This window comes from Rhinolophus hipposideros (assembly GCF_964194185.1).
Source record: "Rhinolophus hipposideros genome assembly, chromosome: 2".
Lineage (NCBI taxonomy): Eukaryota > Metazoa > Chordata > Mammalia > Chiroptera > Rhinolophidae > Rhinolophus > Rhinolophus hipposideros.
The window spans coordinates 107,187,261-107,204,319 of NC_138048.1; the positions used below are offsets into that span (position 1 = coordinate 107,187,261).

The window sequence follows — 17,059 nt, forward strand, 5'->3', positions numbered from 1 at the left end:
TGTCCCCACGATGGGCACCTGGTCACCCCAGAGCAATGATCCCAGAGAGAGAGTGCAACAGAGCACCCAAGATAGAAGCCACAGTCTTTTTGTAACCTAATCTTGGAAGTAACATGCTATCACTTCTGCCCTATTCTATTGGTCGCTAGGGGAGGGGAATGCACAAGAGTAAATACCTGGAAACAGGATCCTTGGGGGTCATCTAATAAGCTCACCACTATATCCTTTTAATAAGTGTTTATATCAAAACACAGGTCAGTTAGTTTGGGTTTTTCGGTAGTTCTTAATTTATGCAAATGCTGTTGTACAGTACATATCTTTTGTCAACTTGCTTTTATAGCTCAACACTACATTTTTGAGGTTTTCCATGTAATAACTACTATATCATTCTTTTTGACTTCTGTATGGTATTCCATTGCGTGAATATACCCAGATTATTTACCCAATCCCACCTCTATTAACATTTGGGTTGTCTCTAAATTTGCAATTATAAGCAGTACTGTGGTGAACATCTTCGTGCTTGTGAATGAGATCTTCTGGAAACAGAATTTCTAGATGATTTAGTGTGCCAGTCTTCTTTGTTACTGCCTACTGTCAAATTTGTCTACAAAGTAGCTAGACCACCAGAATTAAATCAGAATTTCCACTCCCTCACAGTATTGTCATACTTTGATAATACATCATTATCATAAAAAACAAGTGTTTTGTTTTGTTTTTTGCCATTCTGTGTGTGTGAAATAGTATCACAGTTTAATTGATTTCCCGAGAGGACTTAACTTTTCATGTTTATAGGATGTTGGAGTTTTCTTTCTGATGGTGAATCTTTCTATTAACAACTTTGGCATGTTTTTCTACTTGTCTTTTTTACTGATGTATATGAGATATTTATATATTTGAGTTGTTAATTTTTCAGGTTACGTGCATGGCAAATATTTTATAATCTCTGTTGCTTATTTCACTTGTTTTTGGTATCTTTTGTTTACATTTTCTCTTAAATTTAGTCAAATAAAATTTACTAATCTTGTGGCTTTCACTTTGTACTTATTTAAGAAATTCTTTCTTAATCTAAGAAAATAGAGTTGTTATTTTTAAGATACCATATACTTTAAAATCTTTTTCTTCTAAAATGTGAAGTAAGACCCTAATTCTTAAAGGATAGTTCATCTTCTCAGCATCATTTATTGAATAATTCCCCCTCTAATTCTTCTCAGTATTTTATTATGAAAAATTTTAATATACAGAAAAGACTAAATATAATACAATAATGTCCTGCATAACAACCAACTAGATTTAATAATTTTTAACATTTGCCATATCTCAGTATATGTATATTTGTTTATATGTAGTTTTAGGTGAACTATTTACAAATAAGTTGCAGATATCATGATATTTCAATCCTAAATATTTCATTGTGCATCTCTTTAAAATAAGGACATTTTCCTATATAACCATAATACTATAATGACACCTAAAAATTAACAATGTTTGATTATCATGTAATATCTTTTTTAAGGCCAGTTGTTTTATAGGACGTATCATATTCAGATTTATCTGAGTATTTCCTAATGGTAGCAGTTAACATGTTTGTTCAACCTCAAATGTCCTTGAACTTGAACTTTGTTCTAGAGCAGGGGTGTCCAAACTGCGGCCTGCGGGCCAACTGCAGCCCACAATCCATTTTTTATTGGCCCACAGCAAATTCCAAAAACATATTTAGTTTACTTAAATAAACCAGGTGAGGCAATACGTACTTCACCTCGAGTGAGTGGCCCGGCTATTTGTGTATTTTACCAAAGATGGCCCTTGGGGAAAAACGTTGAAAAAGTTTGGACACACCTGATCTAGAGGCTTGATTAGCTTCAGGTGAAATATTTTTTGCAAGGTACCTGCTGAATTTTAACAGGATCTTTGTCATGTACCAAGACATAGGATATATCTGGGTCTATTTCTGAGCATTCTATTTGTTCCATTGGTGTAGTTGTCTATCCTTGTGCTACACCATGTTTTTAATTTCTCTAGTTGTAGTGAGACATAATATCTGGCAAGGGCTTCCTCTTCTCCGATTCTTTAAAATTGTCCTAGCTACTTTTGTCCTTTTATCGAGCTTGTCAAGATCCCTGAAGGACAAACACTATTGGGATCTTGATCAGAACTGCATTGAATTTATAGATTAACTTGAGGAGAAATTAGATCTTTACTGTATGAGTCTTTTCCCCACCAATATGCTAAATATCATTTGTTTAGGTCTTATGTCCTACACCAATCTTTTATAATTTTCTCCACAAAAGATTTTACACGTATACTTATTACTAGATCCCTCTTAGCTCTTACTGTTACTATAAATGAGATTATTTTAAATTGTATTTCTAATGGATTGTTTGGTATCTAGGCATGTGGAGGGTTTTTTTGTATCTTAATTTTCTATTCACCCACCTTCCTGAATTCTCCCTTTTAAATAGTTGTTAGAGTCACTTGAATTTTCTATGACAACAGTTATCTAATCTAGAATTAATGCAAATTTTATCATTTATAATATTCATAACTTTTCTTTTTGTAAAACCTTTAGTGACTATTGACTAGAAATGGTGATGATGGACATTTTTGATGTTTTCCTTACTTTAGTGGGAATGCCTATCATATTTCACCACTGAGCATGATACATGGAGTAGGCTTGTGGAATTCCTTTCTAATCCTCAGTTAAGGGACTCTCAGTTTGCTGAAATTGTTTCATATAAGTGAGAGAACTGTTTGATGGTTTCTACTAATGTGAAATATTCCTACTCTATGTATGACCCAGCAGTTTCACTCTTAGGTATATGCAAAGGATAAATAAATGTGTATGTCCACCCCAAAACTTGTCCAGAAGCAGCTTTATCCATAAAACTAACTCAAGTACTACATAATTACTACAACTATCATTTTCATCTAACTAAAAACAACCCAAAGTCGAACAAAGCAGAATGGATAAACAAATTGTCATCTACCCATTCAGTAGAACACTACACAGAATTCCCTACCACTGTAGAATGTACCTTAGGATTTCTCTTATAAACATGTGTGAAAGGTAAATTTTACTTTGCCCCATCTCTTGAATCATAATTTAACTACGTATGGAGTTCCAGGTCGATCACTCCCCTTAGTGTTTTGAAGGTGCTATTTCGTTGTTCTCTGGCCATCATTATTGCTGATGAAAAGAGCACAATTAAGAGTCTGTTGTTGTACCGTTAAGGGTAATCTCTTTCTCCTCTCTGCTTGATGTTGAGACTTAACTTGAAATTTTTACTGTTCTGAAGTTTCACCGTGCTGTATCTAGATAATAGGTTATTCTTTTCTCATCTTGCTCAAAACTCACTGTGCTCTCTGAATCTGATAATTCATGTTGTCCATCATCACTCCTAGAGAATTCTTAGCGTTACCTCTTCTCTGGCCTCACACACATTCTTACTAGTCTCTTCTTCTGGAGCTCCTGTGAGATCAATTTTGAGATTTCTTATTATTTTCTCCATGTCCCATGACCCTTCCTTCCTATTTTTCTTTCTTTATCTTTGCTGCATTCTTCGTAATTTCCTCAGATACAGCTTACTTTGCCCATTCTCTCTCCAGCTGTGTTCATTCTGTTTAACCTATTCAGTGACTTTTTAATTGCATTGACTCTATTTTTTATTGCCAGAAATGCTATTTTATACTTTTTTAAACATACTGGCTCATTTTTCATAGAGTTGTATAATAATTTTGTATTGCCTTTATCTCCATTGTCATTCTTAATTTAATTTGAAAAGTTGACTAGGTACTATTCAGAAGCTACAACGAATTATATAGTGCCCCACTGCCGGAGAGGTAATCATATGAGTGCATAAAGAGCTCCCTCGTTATTATTTTTTGTGAGCCCTATGATCTTCTATTATACGGATATTCCCTAATTTATTTAACCAATCCTTATTGGTAGACGTTGAAGTTGTTTCCAGTCTTTTGTTTTGACGGTACTGCAGTGGATACCATTTATAAATGTCTGCTCCCACTTGTGAAAGTATACCTCTTGGCGACATTACTGGAAGTAGAATTGGTGGGTTAAAGGTTGTAAGCATTTGTAATCCTGATGAATATTGTCACCTTCCCTTCCATAGAGGTTATACTTGTTTATATCCAACTACACCAGTCTCAGGCAATGGGTACGATGGCTTGTTTCTTTAGCACCCTCACCAACATGGTGTTACCACATTTTGGAGAATTTTGTCAATCTGATAGGTGAAAAATATTATCTCAGTGTTGTTTTCATTTGTTCTACTTTATATGGGTGAGGTTGAGTTTCTTTTCCTATTTCTAAAGGCATTTGCTTTTTCTTTTCTGTAAACTACGCGCTCATATCTTTTTCACCTTTTTTTTCTGTTGGGTTTTTAGTTTTTTTGTATTTATCTGTAGGAGCTCTTTATGTAATGGAGAAATTGGCCATTTGGAGGAAACAAACTACAATTCATATCTCAATTGTAAATAATTTTTTAATTTATAATGAATTTTAATATAAAATGTTTACTTTCATGTATTTAAAACATATTAATCTTTTGCTTTAAGGCTCTTTAGTTCATGTCACATTTTAAATGGCCTTCCTCATTATAATTCTATTGTGATTTAGTCATATTTTATGTTTGAATATTATATGAATATGACATTCATATATTATTTATTTTATATTTGACTGACCTTGGCATAGAATGTATGGATTAAAACATCTTTCCCCAAGATGACTACCCCAATGCTCCTGTAACATTTGTCAAATAATTCCTCTTTTCTTCATTAATTTGAAAACCCACTGCTACCCCAGCTGGACTCTTGAGGTTTAAAGGCCCCATTCCTCATGGGAGATTCTTTCTGTTCTCCTCACCCGCCACTTCTCATACCTTACACAGTCAACTTTCCATGTTGGTCGTTTTCCTGCTCCTTCCACCGATGGACCAGGATTTCACTGGTGTCTCGGCTCTAGGGTCCATCTTCTTGGTGCTGGGGTCAAGTCTTCTGTCCCCTCCCTCCCACACACACCAAGGCATGGGAACCCGAGCCCTGGGGTGTATTTCTGGGCTCAGCTACATATTTAAAAATTGGGAATTTTATTTTATCCTCATTTCTATGTGTTACGGTTGGAGGAAGTTCCACCTTTGTGCCAACAACCAGCACCCGATGAAGCCAAAATCTGTGGGAGCTGCCTTTTTCTCTCTATGTCTTTTATTTTGGTTGTCATGATAATCTGTGTTTAATAGACAACACCTAGTTTATAAGATTAGGCTTCTTTGGAAGGGCTGGGACAAGGTGGAAGGAAAGCAGTGAGTGGGAGCTCTTTGAAGTCTCCTGGGGAGCTTTGTAAGTACACACGGTCCATATCCTCACATCCTTTTTCAGCCAGGATATATCAGAATGGTGGTGGGTGGGAGGGTGGTGGGTATTTTGGGAAAAGATCCCCAGATGCTTCTGTTATGCTGCCCTGGCGCTTTTCAAATCACCGCTCACTCCTACAGAGAGTCACTCTTCTGGTCTCAGATCAGAGCCCGATAAACAAGGTGGCAGTCTCGGTGTGTAATGCAGCTGGCCAACCTCGGTCTTCGCTGAAGACCCCACACATCTGAAACAGATATCGGAGATTGGAGCCTCTGTGTTGCCTGAGCCAAGAGTCCTATAGCTGGAAAAATAATAGAGTGTTAAAACTGACAACTCTCTTAATGTATCCAAAGCTTCTGAAATACCACCCATCTCTTTTTATAGATTGAGACATTTAGCACCCAAGTGCTGTGTAGATTTCAGCTTATACAACTGGAGACACGCCGTGGATTGTGGCAGTCATTTCACTGTGAATTTCCTTTGCTACAGGTTGAAAGTGGATCATCTGGTCCATGTTCATGTTTAAAAATAGGAATGTTAGCTGATAACAGAATTTCAAAGATGTGCCTCTGCTGTCCAGTTAGAATGGACTCAAAAGCTGCCAAAACCACAGGCCCCAGAGGCAGAGATCAGGCAGCCCTGCCTCCTTGTTTGATAGGAGAAAACCCTGAGGCCCTGATGGCAAGTGGCTTGCACCTGCTCGCTGACTACAATGGCCCTGGGTGCAGATCGCCTGTCCTGTGACTCCAGAACACTCTGCTCGGAAAACATCTTAGTACTGAGGAGTCGATGGGCGGGGCATGGGCAGTTCACTTTATTTTGTATGCTATGGCAGGAAAAGACTCAACCATTTTAATTTTTAGAGTTGGTAAATTGACATAGCGTCCTCAGGCCGTCGTTATCATCTGGATCCTGACCTTCTGGGGCACAAGACAGAGAAAACGCATCGTCAAAATTTTAACCCAAGATACTGATGATAGAATTCCGAGTAGCAATATGTTCACAGGTGATTCTTCGGAAGCAATGACTTTACCCAGGCGTGGTGCTATTTCATTCACTTGGTTATCTAAGCAACACGACGGTGACTTGTCAGTGCAGTTATCACCGTGTACAGATGAGGAAACGGTGAAGCAAAGAAATTACAAGACCAAGATAACACGGTTCATAAGAGGGAGCGAGAATCTGAACCCCAAAAGTCTGTCCCCAGGTCAGTGTTCTTAAGCACTGCTTAGTCTAGCCTCTCATAAATGAATGCAATATAAAAAATCTAAATCTGTTCTTCGAATTAGTAGTGTGTGTAATAAAGGTCCAGTGAATGGCGTTCCTAGAAAATATACTAGACATAATTTTAAATCAACTTTCCTTTCATATCGGGTAGCTAGTTAGCCAGTGTGACAACGCAGGTGTTTCTAGGTTATACAGTATGTCTGACAACTAAAATTGGTGCTAGTTTTACTTTTTTTTAATGCATGACTTTTCTGATTATAAAAATAACACATATCGAGGAAAAAATGACTTTGTAGGGGGTTTTTATATTATTGTGTGCATATATAGTGTTAACATACTGATATATATAGCATATATGAAAAATGTATAACTCGGGTGTTCCACTTAAAAGAACAATACTAAAATTGATCCCCATGTATTTAGCACAGGTGGAGTTGGTTTCATGTTTCTTTTTTAACCTAAATGCGATCATATCACATGTGTTGTTCTTTGATGTACTTTTCTGACTACTTGGTGCTTTTGGTTTTTAACAGCTTTCTTAAGATATAATAGGGTACAACTTAATAAATTTTCTATATATTTGCACCCTTGAAACCACCACCACACACAAGACCATAAACATTTCCATCAAACCCCAAAGTTTCCTGGTACTTTTTTCTTCTGCCTTCCTCGCAGCCCTTGCTGACCTCCCTGTGTAACCACTGGTCTGCCTTCTTTCAGGATGGATTAGTTTTCCCTTTTTTAGAATTTCATATAAATGGAATTACAGTGTGTATTCCTTTTTGGTTGACTTCTTTCACTCGGCATAATTACTTGAAATGTATCCATTTTGTTTCATGTATCAATCGTTCATTCATTTTTTTCTGCTAAGCAGTGCTTAATTGCATACCTAGCTATACCTTAATTGCTTTATGCCCACTCAACTGTTGAACTTCGGGGTTGTTTCCAAGGGTTTTGCCTATTCCAAATAAAGCAACTGTGCACATTACTGCAGAAGTCCTTGGACACGTATTTTCATTTTTTCTGGGTAAATAGCTAGGAGTGGGATGGCCAGATCACATAACAGGGATTTGTCTCACTTCCTAAGAAACCACCCAAAGTTGGCTGTATCATATTAGATTCCCACCAGCAGTGTGTGAGAGTGCTAGTTTCTCTCCATCATAACCAACACTTGATATAGTGAGATTTGTTCATTTTACTAGGTATTCAGTGTTTTCTTACTGTGTTTTTTTGTTTTGTTTTTTAATTTGCATCTCCCTAATGGCTAAAGATCTTGAGTGTCTTTTTATGGGCTTCTTTGCCCTTCACACATCTTTGTTGATGTGTCTTTTGAAATTTTCCTGCCCACTTTTCCATTGAATTCTTTGTTTGCTCATGATTGAATTTTCAGAGTTCTTTATATTCAGAATACAAATCCTTTACAAGAAATGTGACTTGCAAATATTTTCTCCCAGTCTTTTCCATCTCTTAATACTGCATTTCAAAGAGAAGTCCTTCTTTTTGGTGACATACCATTTTATCAATTGTTTTTCTTTTATGGATTGTGCTTTTTGGTGTTGTAGCTAAGAAATTGTTTGCCAAATCCAAGGACATGAAAATTTTCTCCTGTGTTTTCTTCTACAAGTTTTATAGTTTTAGAAATGTGTTCTTTAGTTTCTAAATATTTAGGAATTTTCCAGACATCTTTTTGCTATTGACTTATAATTTAATTCCACTGCCGTCAGAGAACTTAAGTGAACTGAATCCTTTTAGTTTTATTGAAATTTGTTCTGTGGCCCATAATATAGCCTATCTTGGTAAATAGTCCGTGTGCTCTTGAAGACCGCGTATATTCAGCTTTGCCGCTGGACTATTCTATAATTGTCAATTAGATCAAGTTGGTTGACAGTGCTGTTAGGTGAACTATATCCTTACCCATTTCTGTCTACTTCTCTATTACTGAAAAAGGGATGTTGAAATCTCTGACTACTTCTGTGAATGTTTTTTGGTCTGTCTCTTATCGAAATTTCATTATTCTTGTTTTGTGTATTTTGAAACTCTTGTTAGTTCATAAATGTTTAGTATTGTTATTCCTGTTTATGAATGTAATATTTTATCGTTATGAAATTGCCATCTTTATCCCTGGTAATACCCTTTGTCCTGAATTGACACGAATATTAACATGCCACTCTGCGTTTGTTTTGATCAACATTAGCATGATACAGCTTTTTCCATCCTTTGATTTTTAACATATTTGAGTATTTATTACTTAAAGTGGGTTTCTTGTAGGCAGCATATAGTCAGGTCTTTCTTTTTATCTTTTTATCTCATTTGACAATCTCTGCTTTCTCGTTGGGGTATTCAGATTGGCAGACAACAGCCTGCCAGCCAAATCTGGCATTTAGCCTGTTTTGAACTCAGAATGCTTTTTGCACTTTTAAAGTGTTATGTTAAAAAAAAAAAAAAGTTTAAGAATATAATAAAAATCATATGTGACCCAAAAAGCCTTACATTTTCTATCCCATCCTTTACAGAAAAAGTTTGCCAACCCCGCTTCAGACTATATTTAATGTGCTGGTTGATATGGTTGTGTTTAAGTCTACTGTCTTGCTATTTGTTTTGTCTTTGTCTCATCTGTTCTTTTTTTCTCTTTTTTTCTACCTTCTTTTGGATTGAGTGTCTTTATTTCTTTTTATCTCCTCGGCTAGTCTATTAGCTATAACTCTGTTGAGTTACTTTCGTGGTTGCTTTAGGCTTTATAGTAGACACCTTTAATTTATCTCAGTCTGCCACTTCATACAGTAAGACAACCTACCACAGAACACTGCCATTTCTCCCCTCTGCCATCTTTGTCACACATTGCACTGATTCGTGTGTTTTAAGCCATCCAATACATTGTTATTATTCTTGCTTTAAATCAATTATCTTCTTTCAGTATATACAGTTATAAATAAAGGTGTTATAACTGCCTCTGTAGTTATCATTCCTGGTGCCAGTCATTCCTTTGTGTAGATCCAGGTTTCTTTCCATCTCATATTATCTGCGGGAAGGGCTTCCTTTACTGTATTTTATAGTGAAGTAGGCTACGATGATTTCTTTCTTTTTTTCAGCTTTAGTGAGGTATAACTGACAAATAAAAGTCATATATATTTAAGGTGTACAACTTGATGGGTTTTTAAAAATAATTCTTAATTTTTCAGTTACAGTTCACACACAATATTAATTTCAAGTGTACAACATAGTGATTGGCATTGATATAACTTATGAAGTGATCACCTAAGAAATCTAATACCCATCTGACACTATCCATAGTTATTATAACATTATTGACTCTATTCCCTATGCTGTATGGGGTACAGGTACAGGACACGCCAAAGCCAGAGGCTACTTGTTTGGGTTTTGTGAACCTTTGAAAGATTTTAGGACAATCCACAGCATTTATTGTATTCTTCATTTTTGACTGGTTCTTTTTTATGTTTTCTATCTCTGTTTTTATGTTCCCTATCTCTTTGTAGAAGTTCTCCCTGAGATCGTTGAACATCCTTATAACCAGTGTTTGGAACTCTCCATTTTGTTTAGTTCTTTTTCTGGAGTTTTGATCTTATCTTTCATTTGGGACATGTTTCTTTGTCACCCCATTTTGGCTGTCACCCTGTGTTTGATTCTATGTATTAGGTAGGGTTGCTACCCTGTTTCCCCGAAAATAAGACCTAGCCAGACAATCACCTCTAATGTGTCTTTTGGAGCAAAATTAATATAAGACCCGGTATTATATTATATTATATTAATTATTACATACCTGGTTTTATTTTACTATTAATTTTTGCTCCAAAAGACGCATTAGAGCTGATTGTCCAGCTAGGTCTTATTTTCGGGGAAACATGGTATGTTTCTGGGTCTTGGTAGAGTGGCCTTATGTAGTAGGTGTTTTGTGGGTCCCAGTGGCACAGTCTTCCTGGTCACCTGAGCCAGGTGCTCCAGGTGTCTCCCTTGTGTGGGTTATGTGTGCCTTCCTCTTGTAGTTGAGCCTTGGTTGCTGTTGGCATGTCAGTAGGAGGGATTGACCCTCAGGTTGACTGGTTGTGAGGACTGGCTGTGACTACAGTATAGGAGCTGTTGTGCAGGGGCTGACCCTATGGAGCAGGATTTGCTTTAGCAGGGCTCTGGTGCCTGCCCAGTCTGCCCTTTGGGTGTGTTGTCTGTGGAGGTGGTTGGTTGGTTCTCTCCTGTGGTCTGAAGCTGGCCACTGCGTGTGTTGGTTCTGGGGCCTCTTGGGAGAAGCTCTGGGTCAGGCCAAGGTCAGCTGCTGCCTGTGCTCTGCCTAGGGCCACTTGGAATGAACTACAAAGTGATCTGCCAATGGTTGCCACTTGTGCTGGGCTGGGAGGTGCCTGCAAGAGGCTAAACTGTGAAGTGAGGCTGGCTATCACTAGTGGGTGTTTCGGGCTGCTCAGCAAGAGGTACAGGGCACACCAAAGCCCGATGCTGCTTGTTTGGGTTTTGTGAACCTTTTAGAGATTTTAGGAAAATCCGTAGCATGAGCCAAGACAGTCCATTTGTATGGGAAAGCCACTGGAAGCAACTCGGGTGGGCTCACAAGGTGGGTGGGGTGAGGTCCCAGGGAATCACCTGGGTGGGGTGAATGGTGTTAGCAATGTTGATGGAGACTCAGAAATGGTGCTCGCCTGCGTCTACACACTGGGAGGGCGGAGAGCTCAACAAAGAAACAATGGCATCTACCAGTAGTTCTCTATCTGGAAGGAAGCTGCCCCTCCAGCCCTTGCTCTGAAGCCAGACAATTCAGTTTCTCCTTGTATGTCCCTGGCACCTTTTGAGCTGCTGCCCCAGCGCAGGAGGTCAGAGCAAGTGAGTCCGTCAATGAGTAAGACCATGTGTGGGCCCTTTAAGAGAAGCACCTGGGACAGCAGCCACCCTATCTCACTCAGTCACAGTCTCCACTGGTTTTCACAGGCAGAAGTTGTGTTGACTTCTCTCCCTGGCACCGGAACCCTGTGCTGGGGATCCTGGTGTGGGGCTGGGACCCCTCACTCCTCTGAGGGAAACCTCTGAAGCTGAGATAGCCCTCTTGATTTTTAATGGTCACACGTGGATGTGGGACCAGCCTGTTTTGCGTCTCCACCCTTCCTACCAGTCTCCAGGTAGGTGGCTTCTTCTGTATGTCCTTAGAGGTAGGACTTCAGTTCGGCTAATCTTCAGGTTGTTCTCAATAATGGTTCTGTAGTTTAGTTGTAATTTTGATGTCATGGGATCACAGATTTACCTATTCTGCCTTCTTGACCAAAAGTCTTGATGCTTTGATACGCATATGCATTGTAAAATGATCGCCACAGTCAAAGTAATTAGCATACCCATCACCTCACATAATTACTATTTTCTTTCTGTTTTTGTCTTTTTTTCTTCCTTCCTCCCTCCCCCCTCTCTTCCTCCCTTCCTTTCTCTCTTTCTTTCTCTCTCTCTTTCTTTCTTTCTTAGTTGTGAGAATACTTAAGATCTACCTTCTGATCAAATTTCTAATATACAATACTTTATTGTTAATTATAGTCACCATGCTGTACATTAGATCTCTAGAACTTATTCGTCTTGCATAACTGAAACTTTCTATTGTGATCCACATCTCCCCATTCCCCCTCACCTCAGCTCCTGGCAACCACCATTCTACTCTCTACTGTTGAGCTCGACTGTATATTTTAGATTCCACATATAAGTGCGATCATGCAGTATTTGTCTTTCTGTGACTAGCTTATTTCACTTAGCATGATGCCCTCCAAGCCCATCCATGTTGTCACAAACGGCAAGAATTAAGTCTGGATAATATTCCAGTGTGTGGGTATCTGCTTGTGATGAATTCTTTCAGCTTGTATATTTCTGAAAATGCCTTTATTTTTGAAAGATAGTTTTGTTTGCTATAGAATTTAGGTTGACATGTTTTTCCCCACAGTACTTTAAAGGTGTTGCTCCACTGCCTTGTAGCTTGCATTATTTCTGACATGAAATCTTCTCTAATCCATTTTGTTTCTTTGTACAAAAATTTTTCTCTCTCTGCTTTTTAAATTTTCTCTTTGTCGCTAGTTTTCAGCAATTCATTGGTGTAGTCTACTCCATATTTCTTGTGCTCTTTGAGCCTCTTAGATCTGTGGGTTTATAGTTTGCATCAAATTTAGAAAATTTTTGTTCATTATTTCTTCAAATCCTTTTTCTGCCTCCCACCCTCTCCCCTCATTTGTGTATTCTGATTACATGGCTATTTAGCCACTTTAAGTGGTCCCACAGTTTACTGATGTTCTCTATATTTATTTTTTTTTAGTATTTTGCTCTTCTGGCTTCCATTTTGTATGGTTTCTGTTGTTTTCATGTTCTTTTTTTTCTGCAGTGTATAATCTGCCATTAATACCATGCAGTGTGTTTTTCATCTCACATTACACTTTTTATCTCTAGAAATTTGACTTGGATCTTTTGTTTTTTTATAGCTATCTCCAGGTAGACAGTATGAGAATTGAATTGAATTGTTGGTGTGGGAACCACCCTCCTCCATACATTGAAATTGGGTCCAGGAACCCAAAACTGTGAATACTTTTGTACCCTTACAAATATACTTGAGATTTGTTGTTGGTAAGTTATAAAAGAGAGGATCCTTGTCTTGTTTGTAAGTGTCATTAGATGGGATCAGAGTAGTGTTTAGTTAATTTTTCTATAGTTAATTTTTCTATTTCAGAGGAAAGACCTTTAGTACTCTTATGCCCTATTAATTTGTTTTTTCTCTTTCACTGTAGGAAACAGTAAAATGGAACTAATTGGCAATAGGCACTATTCTCAGCCCTATATGTGAGCTCTAAGCACTTTTCCTTCTAATCCTTTCAAGTGCTTTTCTCACTGGACTTCGCTTATGTTCTGGTCAGCACTCAGCTGAAGGCTCAAGGGAGTCCCTCTCTGAAGATATGTGGAATTTCTCTCTGTGCAGCTGTGTCCTGTCCATTACTCTTTCTGCAAACGCTCAACAGCTTTTCCTATCTCTGTTACCCCAACTCACGGAGGCTGCCAGCCCCGGCCTGTGTTTCCCTTTTCTATGCTACAACCCGGAAACTTTCCCACATCAGTAAGCTGGGCAGTTGTGGGGCTCGCTTTATCCATTTCCCATCTCTGGAATTACAGTCTCTCCTCGCCCAATTTCCAAAACCTGCAGAGTCTTTTTTTTCCCATACGTTTTGTCCAGTTTTTTTTAGTTATTTTGGGTGGGAAGGTATAGCTGGTCCTTCTTACTCCATCTTGTCTGGAAGCAGAAGTGGTTTCAAGTGATATTTAATTTCTTCAAGATCTACTGGATTAGAGTATTGTGTTTGCACTCAGCATTTTTCACTTTCATAATTGTATTTGTAAAGTGTCTATAAAGCAAATAAAATTTTAAAAACAAAATGACCTACTGTGAAAAGACATTTACAACATAAGAAAATTTTTGTCATATAAAGGATTCTTACAAATCAATGTGAAGATGATAGAAATGATAGAAATATAAATGGCCATTGAGTATATTTTTTAAATGGTTCCCCTACTAGGGGAATTGTGGACATTATGATCTTGTGTTGAGGACCATCGTTCTTCCTTGTATTTGACAATGCTGGTGAGAGTGGGCATTAGGCATCCCCATACCACGCTAGTAAGCGTAGATCCTAGCTTGGTCTTTCTTGTGGATCTTTTGTCAGCATATATCCAGGTGCTTAAAAGGTACCACACTATGACCCATAATTTTACTTTCAGTAACTCATTCTTAAAAACTTAAGAATATGAGCAAAGATTTTGGCACAAGATATTTCATACATCAGTGTTGATAATGGTAGGGATACTGGAAACTACTTTTAAAATCATAAATAGGGATTGGTAAACAAATCCGGCGCTGTTCCAGTGGCTCAGGTGGTTGGAGCACCACACTCCTAACACTGGGGTCGCTGGTTCGATTCCCACATGGGCCAGTGAGCTGCGCCCTCCACAGCTAAGACTGTGAACAACAGTTCTCCATGGAGCTGAGCTGCCTTGAGCAGTGGGAAGTCGGTGTGAGCTGTTTGCTGTGAGCTGCTGCCTACCGGCAACTGACTGCCTCAGCGGGGGGAGCACAAGGCTCATAATACCAGCATGGGCCAGGGAGCTGTGTCCTACAACTAGACTGAGAAACAACGGCTTGAACCGGGGTGGGGGGGAAGGAGTGGAGTTGGGGGAGGGGGGCGGAAAAAGGGGGAAAAATAAATTTTATACAGCCATAATATGGTTTTTTTGTGTGTCGTCATAAAAATAACATGGTTAAAAATTAAATGACTTGAAAAGATTTTTATCACATGAGAAGTAAAAATATAGTTTGCAAAACAGCATGTCCTACATGGTCCCATCTTTGTTTCCAAAATTGATGCTTAGAAAAAGATTATACTCTAAAATATGAATATTGATTATTTCTGAGTGTGTTTTTATTTCCTTATTTTTATTTCCTCATATTTTCAAAATTTATACCATATATATGTATCGTACTGCCTTTGTAATAAGAATAGCTTTCTTTTTAGTTACTGTAAATGTTTGTTAAATGTTTGCATTTTTTATGCTACAGACCAGGGATTGGCAAGTTTTCACCACAAAGCGCCAGGTAGTAAATCCTTTCGGCTTGTGGGGCAGATGGTCTCTGTCACAGCTGCTCCCGTCTGTTCTTACAGCAAGAAAGGAACCACAGACAACATGGGAAGGAATGAATGTGGCTGTATTCCAACAAAACGTGATTTTCAGAAAAAGATGGCAGGCAGGATTTGGCCTGTGGGACGTCTTTCGCTCATTACAGCCACAGACGTTTGAGGGTGGGTAGGGGGAGGTCTGGATTAACCAAAGGCCGGCATCCCTTTGTTCTCAGGTATTTGCAGGCTCTTGTGTCTTGTTTTTCTGTCCCTGGATACTTAGAAAACGCCATGGATCCTCACGCGGAATCCACATTAGCAAGAAAATGTATCAGTCAAGATTGTTGTTTCCTTCATGTTAAACCATTCTTTCAAGGCCATTGTTATTTCGACTCTTTCTTTCCTCAGTCCAAAAGGATCTTATTGGATAGGCCTTGGGATCTTGCAGCTGTAGTTACAGAAAAATTAAATGCTTAGCAACATGATCTTCTGGTGCGTAAATATTCATTTCTGCAATTAAATATGGGTGCAGTGGTTAACGAGGCCTTTTTCTTCTTCCAAGTCAAACTTAAAAGGCCAAACAAATTCTGCAGTTCAGAAAGGGGCAGATAAGTCTTGTGTACCTCAACAGAATACTGATCATCCCCAAACCTGGTTGCAGCAATCGTCTCAACTTCCTCCCCAGTGAGAGCATCATCCAAGAGTTGGCTCGCAGGAGTCACCGGGTAACTTTTAGCTACGTTTCTCTTTGTTACCAGCCATTTCATGAAGTCAGTGTTCAGTCATTTGCCACTCTTGACTCTGGACCTCCATACACTGTAGATGTGACATATAGGACAAGCGTGGAGTGACCAGCCGGACCTGGGTGGTTGTGGACCCCATTAATAGTATGGGTCAAGCTGAGGACACTATTGCAGATTTTTTGTGTGTGCAGCTGTTTAATTTTTTTTTATTTTACATTTAAGTATAGTTGACATACAATATTATACTCATTTCAGGTGTACAGTGTAGTGATTCGATGTTTATATGCCTCACAATGTGGTCACCCCAGTAAGTCTAGCAATCACGTGTCACCATGCAAACTTATCACAATAGCATTGACTATATTCCCCTTCACCTCTTTCACCCATGCCCCCACCCCCCTTCCTTCTGTCAACCATCAGTTTGATCTCTATTTCTACAAGTCTGTTTTATTTTAGATTCCACATGTAAGTGAAACCATATGGTATTTGTCTTTCTCTGTCTGGCTTATTTCTCTTAGCAAAATGCCCTCTAGGACCATCGATGTTGTCACAAATGGCAAGATTTCATTCTTTTTATGGCTGAGTAATATTGCATTGTATCTGTATACCACTTCTTCTTTATCCATTCATCTATTGATGGACACCTAGGTTGCTTCCATATCTTGGTTACTGTAAATAATGCTGCAGTGAACATAGGAGTGCATATGTCTTTTCAAATTAGTATTTTCATTTTCTTCACATAACCACCCAGAAGTAGGATTGCTGGATCCTATGGTCCAGCCGCTATGGAAAACAGTATGGAGAGTCCTCAAAAAACTAAAACGAGAGCCACCATATTGTAGAATTAGGATCGACGGGAAGCATGAACCCAGGTGACTCCGCCAAGGGAAGAAGCCCCCATGGCTCAGGCAGGTTGGGCTGAGCTTTCGGCTATCAACACTACTGCTCTCCTGCTTTCTCTCACTTCCTTCCTCACCACCAGCCAACACCGCTGCCCCTACCGGGAACTAATGCTCTGTCATCTGCAGAGCTCAGCAGCCCTGCCAACCCCCCCACGAAGTGCCTGGGGATTCCCTA

The 17,059-nt window shown here is 38.7% G+C and overlaps 1 protein-coding gene across 2 annotated transcripts in view; it reads left to right on the forward strand.

Moving 5' to 3' along the window:
• Positions 1-17,059, forward strand: part of BACE2 (beta-secretase 2) — an 88,762-nt gene that overhangs the window by 65,241 nt on the left and 6,462 nt on the right. Inside the window, exon 9 of one of the 2 annotated variants that reach the window (XM_081074544.1) lies at positions 13,365-13,994. The exons of the other annotated variant lie outside the window; for it this stretch is intronic. Within the exon in view, the coding sequence (XP_080930670.1) occupies positions 13,365-13,420 (56 nt within the window). The 3' untranslated portion in view covers positions 13,421-13,994. Of the gene's footprint in view, positions 1-13,364; positions 13,995-17,059 lie in introns of those variants that run through there. 2 annotated transcript variants of the gene reach the window in all.